We start from the raw sequence: 10,790 nt of genomic DNA, 5'->3' as shown, positions 1-10,790 counted from the left end.
AAACAGACTCTAATTCAGTGTCATCCATCCATATTAAAGTGCAGTTACCCAAAATGTTTGTTGCATGAGCTCCAACAAAACCTGTCCAGGTAGAAGGCCACTTTGACAAACAGGAAGTGGAAGATTCCAAGAAGATTTATAGAAGGGGGAACCAGACTGTACTAAGTGTGGTCCAGTATAGAGGGGTGTTTTGTGGGTTTTTAGGGCTGATAATGATTATTAGTGAGACATTTGGAGTAGATATTCATTTGCAGTAAATGAAAGTATTTAAAATCTTGGAGTTAAACTTACAAGAACACAAATTCTAACAGAAAATTTTGTTGATATGTTTTTGTTTTGTTTACAGATGTTAAGTTAAAGGAGTTTTATTTGTGACGTATAACCAATCAAATCACTCCAGAAGACAGAGCGACCACAGGTAGATAAAGGTTCAGAGCCAAAGTAGCACCATTTTTAAATGTATTACCGTAAATCAGTAAAAAATAAAATAGTGATAATCAGTAAATCAGTCAGCCCACAATTACTACAATTCTACAATGTATGTCTCTTTCCTTTGACTTGTTATTTGTACAATATACGATGTATATGATGGTGTTTTTTCATACCAAAGGCTATACTATGATGTTTTCTAAGAGACATACGATGCTACTCTGGTTGTTCTGGCTCTGGGCTGCTGCACTCCTCCTCTGTTGTTTTCTGGATTGTACTCAGCTGCATGCCTTCGTCCATCCGGCCTCCGTTGACTCGTCCCGCCTGCCGTCTCTGGAGCTGAAGCTGGATTGGAACAGACCAAAGTACAGTCCAATCACGATGCCAGCTGCCTCTCAAAAGGCTCCTTCATCTGGCAGGTGGCAGCACTTCTTCTGAGGGGAAGCTGAGCTGGTCCAGCAGAACTTTGGAGATGTGTTCCAGTGGTTGGTGGATGTGTGGGGAGATAGAGAGGGACCTTTGAATTGCTCACAAAGGAAAACAGGGAACCCATTGGTAGTTTTAGTTTAGGTTGCTACTGTGGTGTGTTTTTGGGTTTTAAGAGGTGAACATGAAGAGTTTTTTTTGTATTGATTATCTTTTACTTTGTTCCTGGTTGGAATGCCCATCAATGTCAACATGAAGTTCACTTTTAGTTCTGTGTATTTATTTTTATTTTACTAACACCCATTTGCTTTTAACCCCTTCACATGTTGTGTTGTTGTAAACTTGCTCTTTCAAATAAATACTCGTCTAACCCTCTGGAAACCAGCGTTTGGACTGTGTTGCTCCTCACCTACTTCAGACAGCCAGGACAAAGCAACGCTTTGTGGACTGAAGGCTAAACTATGACATTTTCTGAACTACATCCTATACTATGGCGTTATACACAGAGTGCTTTGGTTACATGTTGATTTATAATCTAGATTTTTTTCTGTTTTGTTTTTTGACAGGATTACCACAGACCTGACTGTGAACACCGTTGACACCCACCTGAGGGAGACGCTGCCTAAGATCTCAAGGCTGCTTGGTCGTGGTCTTTCTGGTCCTGCTCCAGAACGCCTTCATCAACTACGTCTTCTTTTGAAGAGGCCCTCAGATGCTGCAATCTCTGACCTTCAGGAGGAACTGCTACTTTCACTCTGTAACGAGATGGCGGTTATTTTAAAGATCCAGCTCCTGGCGGCTTTGAGTGAAAGTTTAACATCCATCAAAACAGAACTACAGACAGTTAAATCTGAGCTGTGGGTCAGTATTTCAAACATCAAGTCCGACCCGGCTGCCCTAAAGCACACTGTGGGTGAAACGGAAACTTCACTCTCCACATCACCGACGACATCGTCACACTCCAAAGCAGAGCACCTGTCTGCTGAACTTTTAAAAGTGGACTATGAAAAATGGAAACCTACATGGAGTAAGAAAAGTAGACAGACAAGTAAATAAGTCTGTACACAACATATTTAAAAAGAAATCATGCTAATAAATTAAGTACAAAGAACCAAATTAGCCAATATACTGGAGACCAGAGTTATTTAATTTGATAAGTATAACGTTGTTTAGTAACATTTCAATTATTTGAGAGCAGTCCTAAAGAACTGTTTGTAATCCCAATCATAAAATGGGTTTGGAGGAACAACATAGATGGTAATCTGGATATACATGAGTTAGGCTTTATAACTACTATTGGTGGTATTGGTGGTAGTAATAGCAATGTGACTACTACTAGTAGTACAGTAACTACTGCTGCTGATACTGGCACTGCTACTACAACTTGTAATACTATTACAAATGCTGATACTACTTCTACGACTCTAACAGCTGTTTATACTACTACTGCTGCTTGTACTTTTAGTATTACTACAACTGCTTGTACAACTATACTACAGTTACTATTAATCGTCTGGTATTTGGTTGTCAAGCTGCTAGCTAGCCGGGGCGGCTGTGGCTCAGGTGGTAGAGCGGGTCGTCCAGTGATCGAAGGGTCGGCGGTTCGATTCCCGCTCTGTCCTAGTCATGTGCTGTTGTGTCCTTGGGCAAGACACTTTACCCACCTGGCCTCCAGTGCTGCTACTCACACTGGGGTATGAATGCGTGTGAATGTTGGTGGTGGTCGGAGGGGCCGTAGGCGCAGATTGTCAGCCACGCTTCCGTCAGTCTGCCCCAGGGCAGCTGTGGCTACAAATGTAGTTTACCACCACCGAGTGAGAATGTGTGAGTGAATGAATAATGGATTCATTGTGAAGCGCTTTGAGTGCCTTGAAAAGCGCTATATAAATCTAATCCATTATTATTATTATTATTATTATTATTATTATTATTATAGCTCGCCTTAGCGTTTTGCTAGTGGCTAACTAGTTAGCTCTCATAGACTGGAAGCTCTCAACAAGATTTCATAATGAAAAAAGAGCCGAAAACTATTCTTGCCTCTGAAAAGTCATTCCAAGTTTCCTTGTCTTAATCGTACGACGTAGTGTGTAACTGTATGCAGCACAGTGAGACGGCATACTTGTTTCCGTTTTCACACCGTCTACATCAACAGAATGCACTGAAACTTTGCCCCCACTAGCTTAGCCTCGCTGTAGCACGCAGCTCAAAGGGGCGTGTCCTATCCACTCATTCATATCTATGCCACTAGTCTGGTCCGATACAGTCTCCATGATGACGTTTCACGAGTCCGTCAGAACGCAAGTCCGGACAGTTACGTGCTGAGAAACGGCCATAGTCTTCTTACCGCAAAGGTACAAAGCTGCTCGTCTTCTCCTCCGGCATCCGGAAACGTCTTCAAAGCTTCTTCAAATGCAAACAAAATACAATCAAAAGATCAAACTGACGTCATTGGTGCATTCAGTTGCAATCGGACAACAAAGTTGCGTTCATGAGCGTCGGAAATCGGAGTTTCAGTAATGTAAATTTCCAACGAAAATTGGGGGGGGGGGGGCTCACGGGGTGGCCAATCAGATCACGGCGTGGGGGGGGGGGTACCACTGCCCCCACGTGCCCCCACGGAAGATCTGCCACTGATGTCAGAGTCTCCAAAACGCCAGAAAAAGTCGCTAGATTTGTCGCTATTTGCTTTTAACAAAAAAAGTCGCCAGGAGGCTTTGGAAAGTTGCCAGATTTAGCGAGAAAGTCACCAAGTTGGCAACACTGCTCAGCACCCCTAAACCTCTGATCCTAGAATCGCCCCTGTCCAGGAGATCACCAGTGAGTATTGATCAGTGGTTGGTTCTCCTGGTCAGGTGTGGAGAGCAGTCTCCAGCTCGGCAGGTGTCGACAGATTGTGGAGAGTCTACATGAACATCACTTCATCATCACCAAGTTCCTGCTGGGTTTCCTCCATCAAGAGATCAATAGTTTATTCTGATCACTGATAGTTGGTACTGATCAATAACCAAGGTGTGGTTACCTGTCTCAGGTGTCTCAGCAGAGTCTGACCAATAATGAGTCCGTCCAACCTGTCCTGTGTCTTCGGTGTGAACCTGGTCTGGCCTCGTCATGGTTCCATCTCCCTGCCAGCTCTGACTCCCATCAACATCTTCACCGAGATCCTCATCGAGCACCACAACGCCGTGTTCGGCTCCCGCTGCACACCTGTACAGGTAACCCCCTGATCTACACCTGTACAGGTAACCCCCTGATCTACACCTGTACAGGTAACCCCCTGATAATCACCTGTACAGGTAACCCCCTGACCTCCAGACTCTGAACTTTTTGCTCTCAGGACATTTTTAAACTTTTATTTTATTAAAAATCTAAAGGTGTAAAAGAGAAACTTCATTTTTCTGTCAAATGCCGGATTCAAACTGAGTTTTTCTGTATTTTTGTATTTTAGCTTTTAGATGGAAGCTTTAAAACTTTGTTTAAACTTTGTGCAGACATGATGTTTTTATTTTGATGTTTCGTTGAATTCTCCTAAATCACCAACATGAGCTGAAAATAAACGTTTTTAACTTTAAATCCAGAGACCGGGATCCTTTAATGAACTGAAACAGAAGATTCATTATTTTACTGATTCTCTAAAAGAACTAATCAGGTTGATATAGTTAGAATGATTCACAGGTTTGGATTTAAAGTGAATTTCTATTAATGTTTCTGATTTGTTTCCATATTTTATTCTTTGGTTTTTGCTAAAATGTCTCCAGATTCTAACATGTTTTAATGAACTGAGAGCAGCTGAAGCCGTTCTGTTGTTGCTTCAGTTGTTTCATAAAATGGACCAAAAACATGAGAAAATTCATCAAAAAGTCCAAAAATATGAATAAAATATCTGAAGACATGAAAACTAGAACTGAAAAAGAAAAATGTCTGGAAATTACTATTACAGGGTGAAAATAGTAACAATAAATTTGTCCAAAATGTAAAATGTGTTTCTACTGACAGATTCTTGCTTTGGGTTGAGTTTAATCTGATTAAATCTGATCCGTGTAAATAAATGTCCAACAAAACGTAGATTTAAGATCAAATATTCATAAAATGGACCAAAAACACAAGACAATTCATCAAAATGTCCACAAAACGTGGATTTGAGATAAAATATTTGGTAAAAAAGCAGCGTGGAGTCGAGCGTTTGTTCTTGAATTAGTTTTATTAATGATCCATTTTTCGTAAGAACTTGGTACAAAAAGTGAGACTAATCTTTAATCAGCTGTTTCTTGCATCATAAAGAAGAGAAACTACATTGGCATATTCAGACAAACACTTCCTATACACACTATCCACTGGACAGCTCCAACCAGAGACACTTCTAGACATTTCCTCTAAACACGGCCGTCGCGTCGTCGCCTCTGTGGCAAAAACAAAACGTCGAACGCTGCGAGCTAAAGTCAGAATGCAGAAAGGAATAGAAAACCCAGACGTCCATAAAAGAATATAAAATGTTCTTTTTGTTCAAATGTCGTGTCGTGTATTAAAATAGATCTGTTTAAGCACTGCACAGTTTCTCCCGGAGAAGAGTTCTAGAAACGATGAGGAGGTTGGGAGATATGATCTTCATGGATATGCTTCAGTCATGGCACATTCAGACCACCGGGACGAGAGAAGGCAGCCGGAGGTCCAGAGTCTGGAAGGTTTTTAACAAATAAACCAACAGAACGGCGTCACAGTGTCCGGCTCTAACAGGAAATACGCAACCTTTCACTAGAAACCCCTTTAATGTGGAGAAAAAACACGAAAAAGACTCAAAGTTTCTCCAAAATGCCCCATAAAACATTTAGTCTGAAAGTGAGCCCAGGTTCTCCCTAAAAGACTCAAAGTTTTTTTAAGTGACTCAAAAACCAAAATGACTAAAAACTGTTTTGAAATGAACAAAAAATGGTCCAAAAATAACTAAAACTTTGCACAATATTACAAAAATGGTACAAAACTGACTCCAAATAGAACTAGAATGGTCCAGAAACATTTGTTCAAAATAATGAAAACTTTTTTTTGACATTTTTGACTCAAAAATCTGCCAAACGATGACTAAAATTTGGTTTAAAAATTACTAAAAATTTGTCTAAAATAATTAAATCTGTCAAATCAAATCTTTTTCCCAGAAATGATCCAAAATTTCTCCAAAGTAACTAAAAATTTGGTGGAAAAAAAAAATTAAAAATTCATCCAAAAATTCTGACAACAAATCCTCAAAAACACAAAAACATCAGTCAAAGCTTCAAACGTTGAACCTTCCAGTTAAGGAAGCAGTTTATTGTGTTTAATCTGAATCATTTCCAGGTGAATCAGTGGAATGAAGACATGAAGAAGCTTCTTATGTTTCTGTGGAACCTTCAGCTCTTCCAGACTCTGAACCTGAACAGCAGATGAATGGTTATTGTGCATTTTAATGATGGAGGTGATGAAGTCTGGAGGTTTGTGCAGCTTTAACAGGAACCGTGAAGGTTCTGGATGTTTTTCTTCTTTCATGTTTTCAGCCTGAAGATCGACTGATGGATCTTTTCTCTGCAGTTTTACAGAAACCAGATGTTTTAAACCAAACATCTGTCAGCTGTTGGGTTTACTGCTGGACTAAAGACGCACAAACTTCAGGAGCTTCAGTTTGTAGCAGCAGAGCTGACTTTTCAGACAAACACCTGAACGCATCGCGAGTCTATGAATGCGTCTCAAGTCTTTGAACGCGACAGGAGTCTCTGAATGCATCGTGAGTCTTAGAACGTATCACAAGTCTCTGAACGCATCGCAAGTGTTTGAACGCGACACGAGTCTTTGAACATGTCGCAAGTCTTTGAATGCATCGCAAGTGTTTGAACGTGTCACGAGTCTTTGAACGTGTCGCGAGTCTTTGAACGCATCGCAAGTGTTTCAACGCGTCACGAGTCTTTGAACGTGTCGCGAGTCTTTGAATGCATCGCAAGTGTTTGAACGTGTCACGAGTCTTTGAACGTGTCGCGAGTCTTTGAACGCATCGCAAGTGTTTGAACGCGTCACGAGTCTTTGAACGCATTGTGAGTCTTTGAACACACCGCAAGTGTTTGAACGCATCGTGAGTCTTTGAACGCATCGCGAGTCTTTGAACGCATCGTGAGTCTTTGAACGCATCGTGAGTCTTTGAATGCATCGTGAATCTTTGAACGTGTCCTGAATCTTTGAATATGTTGCGAGTCTTTGAACGCGTCAATTGACTCCTGTCTTTTAGAAGCCTTTTGTTGGTTCTTGTTGGTGTTTGTTGGTTCTTGTTGGTGTTTCTTGGTTTTTGTTAATTCTTGTTGGTGTTTGTTGGTTCTTGTTGGTTCTTGTTGGTGTTGGTTCTTGCTGGTTCTTGTTGGTGTTTGTTGGTTTTTGTTAGTTGTTGTTGGTGTTAGTTCTTGTTGGTGTTTGTTGGTTCTTGTTGGTTCTTGTTGGTGTTTGCCTGAAAGCCGGAGCTGCTTCTGATATGGTTCTAAATCAAATGTTTGGTTCTAAATCAAATGTTTGATTCTAAATCAAATTTTTTCTTCTTGAAGGCATCTTTCCACGGTTTGTTCGTGTTTGTGCATCAGCAGGTAGCAGAGCTGCACCTGGCCAATAGGTGAGGACAGGATGAGTCAGACAGGAAGTGAGACGTCTCCGACCAGCAGGAAGACGAGCGAGACGGACGGACCGACGGAACTGAGCGGTCCCCCGACAGTCGGAGTGTTGTAGTTCCACAGAGGCGTCGCATTTCTGTCCTGAAACGACGCAACAAAGACAAACGTGACGAGACGATGAGTTGAGGCAGTGTTCGTCACAGCAGTTAGAAAGTGGATAAAAAAACAGGAGGTGGAGTCCAGCAGAAAAACTAAGAGGTTTTTGGCATATTTTCTGTTCTGGTTAAAGGGAGGACCACGCTGGGCCTCAGAGCTTCTCTGCTGCAGGAACCTGAAACCTGGAGCTCCTCATCGATATGTTTGATCACAGCTCAGAGAATCACAAACATCCAGGAGTTTCTACCATTAAACCAAGGCTGGTGAACACGAGGCCTGAGGGCCAAAACCGGCCCTCCGGTGGTCCGAAACTGGCCCTCCAAGGGTCTGAAACCGGCCCTTCAGAGGCCGTTTTGTTTCTTGTTTTTGCCAGTTTTGTGTTTAGTTTTTGTCCATTGTTTTGTTGCTCTGTACCTTTTTTGTCTAATTTTTTTTGTTTTGTTTTGTGTCGTTTTGTTTCTAGTTATTGTTGTTTTGTCTCATTTTTGTAACATTTTGTCTCGTTTTTGTTGTTTTGTCTTTTTTTGTCTGACTTGTCATTTTGTTTCTTGTTTTTGTTGTCTCACTTGTTTTTTGTCTCATTTTTGTCATTTTGTGTTCTGCTTTATTCCGCATTTTTTGTGTCGTTTGTGTCATTTGTCCATTTTTCTGTAACTTTTTTGTCTCTTTTGTGTTGTGTTTTGTGTCGTTTGTCTCATTTTTTGCTGTTTTGTGTCTCGTTCTTGTTGGGGTTTTTTTTACTTTTTTTGCCCGACTTGTCGTTTGTCCATTTTTTTTTGTTTCTCGCTTTTGTCATTTTTTGTCATTTGTGTAATTTTTTGTCTCTTATGTTTTGTTTTGTGTCGTTTGTCTTGTGTTTTGTCATTTTGTGTCTCATTTTTGTAATATTTTGTCTTGTTTTTAGTTGTTTTTTGTCTCATTTTTGTGGTTTTGATCCTTCAGGAAATCCTCTGTGATTCTGTTCCAGGTGACTAAATGTGCTGCTTTGTCGACACTCTGTGATCTGAAAGTTGTGTTGTGGAAATGATAAACTGAGGATGAACTTATTCTTCTTCATAAATTTCAGGTTGTTCATGATGTTTAGTAAAGTGATAATTCCTTAAATGTGAATATTTTTGCACTAAAACAAAGGAATCATCAGGAGTTGTGGTTATTTATAGTTTTTTTAACGTTTTTTTAAATAGGTTTTTTATAGGTTCTTCATGGGTTTTTTTATAGGTTATTTTGCTGTGGTTTTACTGGAACCTGGACTAGAATGAGTTTGACACTGCTGATTTAACGGATAAAGTTTTAATAGTGAAACCTGGATGTTCCCTGCTGTTAAATTGTGATATTTCACGTGTTTCTTCTCGTTTCTGAGGCAGAGAAGCAGCAGTTAAACAGATAAAGTTCTAATAGTAGAACCTGGATGTTATTTCAGGTGCTTTTTTCTGGTTTCTGAGGCAGAGAAGCAGCTTTCTGACTGAACTCCAGCTGTGTGACTCCAGTAAAGATGAGAAGAATGAGAATAATAAACGTATGTACAGTGATCAGGCATCAGCAAGAAAATACTAAAATCTCCACTAGAAATGCTAATTTCTGTACTTTTATCTTAAATACTTTTTTCTTTGACTCTATTAATACTGAAAAAGGTTATTCTCTGTTTTGTTTGAAGGCTCGTATGCGTTTCCATACACCTGAATTCTTATGGCAGACAGAGGGATAGATCTGTACAGTTCTCTACTAGTTCTACTCTACGTTCTCTCACTACACCAGAACAACGGTTAGAAAAGGGAATATCTTCTGGGCCTGCGGCGGCGCTGTTCTCTAACTTTTAAATACATTAAGGCCAAGAATAAATAGAAAAGAACTTAAAAAAAGAAATCTCGTAAGCACTGTAGGTGTTTAAAAATACTCAGTGGAGACAGAGGCTCTCAGTCCGGATATTCAACACAATGACCAGGGGGCGGGGCTAGTTGATGATGTCATCCTGGCTGGTCTGAAGGGGCGGGGCCGAGGGGCCGGCAGCGGCGGCGCTGGTGGGTTTGATCCAGGACGGGGACAGCAGCGAGGCGGTGATGGTGGCGGTGGTCGTCATGGTGACCTGGATCAGTTGGTCGCGCTGGATCAGCCTGACGAGAGCTTTGAGACGTTCCAGAGATGCCTGAGTGTCTCTCTGCTGCCCCAAGAGGCGGTCCCTCAGGTCCACGCACTGCTGCAGGATGGAGGATATGTTAGCTTAGCTTAGCATTACCTGAACATTAGCCTAATGTTAGCGCAGGACAGAGAACATTAGCCTAATGTTAGCAATAGCTTTAGCTTAGTATTACCTGAACATTAGCAATAATTTAGCTTAGCATTAGCAATAGCTTTAGCATAGCATTACTGAACACTAGCCTAATGTTAGCAATAGCTTCAGCTTAATATTACCTGAACATTAGCAATAGCTTTAGCTTAGCATTAGCAATAGTTTTAGCTTAGTATTACCTGAACATTGGCAATAGCTTTAGCTTAGTATTACCTGAACAATAGCCTGTTAGCAATAGCTTTAGCTTAGTATTACCTGAACATTAGCAATAATTTAGCTTAGCATTAGCAATAGCTTTAGCATAGCATTACTGAACATTAGCCTAATGTTAGCAATAGCTTCAGCTTAATATTACCTGAACATTAGCCTAATGTTAGCAATAGCTTTAGCTTAGTATTACCTGAACATTAGCCTAATGTTAGCAACAGCTTTAGCTTAGCATTAGCAGAACTGCAGCTTAGCATTACCTGAACAATAGCCTAATGTTAGCAATATCTTTAGCTTAGTATTACCTGAACATTAGCAATAGCTTTAGCTTAGCATTAGCAATAGTTTTAGCTTAGTATTACCTGAACATTGGCAATAGCTTTAGCTTAGTATTACCTGAACAATAGCCTGTTAGCAATAGATTTAGCTTAGTATTACCTTGACATTAGCAATGGCTTTAGATTAGCATTAGTTTGATATTAGCCTTAGCTTAACATTACCTGAACATTAGCAATAGCTTTAGTTTAGTGCTACATTAACATTAGTTTAATATGAGCAAGAGCTTTAGCTTACTATTGCCTTAACATTATGAATTGCTTTAGCTTAGCATTAGCATGGATGTAGCTTAGCATTAGCTAGATATTAGCGTTAGCTTAGCTTTACCTGAAAAC

The 10,790-nt window shown here is 40.4% G+C and overlaps 1 protein-coding gene, 1 long non-coding RNA gene and 1 pseudogene across 10 annotated transcripts in view; 1 reads left to right on the top strand and 2 right to left on the bottom strand.

The window, feature by feature from the left end:
• Positions 1-429: 429 nt before the first annotated feature.
• On the bottom strand, positions 430-3,266 carry LOC129347834 (uncharacterized). Its single transcript, XR_008600114.1, has 3 exons — positions 3,200-3,266; positions 1,462-1,610; positions 430-946 (listed from the first exon to the last, which is right to left on the bottom strand). It is a non-coding gene; the product is annotated as an uncharacterized LOC129347834 (long non-coding RNA).
• Positions 3,267-3,343: 77 nt separating this feature from the next.
• Positions 3,344-4,177, top strand: LOC118471783 (rho GTPase-activating protein 8-like; annotated as a pseudogene).
• Positions 4,178-5,034: 857 nt separating this feature from the next.
• The window catches only part of phf21b (PHD finger protein 21B), a 33,753-nt gene continuing 27,997 nt past the window's right edge, over positions 5,035-10,790 (bottom strand). For 8 of the 9 annotated variants that reach the window (XM_055006263.1, XM_055006262.1, XM_055006268.1 and 5 more), the window contains one exon: positions 5,035-9,819. In XM_055006263.1, the coding sequence (XP_054862238.1) occupies positions 9,577-9,819 (243 nt within the window). In that variant the 3' untranslated portion in view covers positions 5,035-9,576. The remainder of the gene's footprint in view (positions 9,820-10,790) is intronic. The other variant, XM_055006264.1, reaches the window with a different exon arrangement.

The sequence above is a fragment of the Amphiprion ocellaris genome, chromosome 21, assembly GCF_022539595.1.
Source record: "Amphiprion ocellaris isolate individual 3 ecotype Okinawa chromosome 21, ASM2253959v1, whole genome shotgun sequence".
Taxonomy (NCBI): domain Eukaryota; kingdom Metazoa; phylum Chordata; class Actinopteri; family Pomacentridae; genus Amphiprion; species Amphiprion ocellaris.
This window is presented reverse-complemented; position numbering and strand designations above follow the sequence as displayed.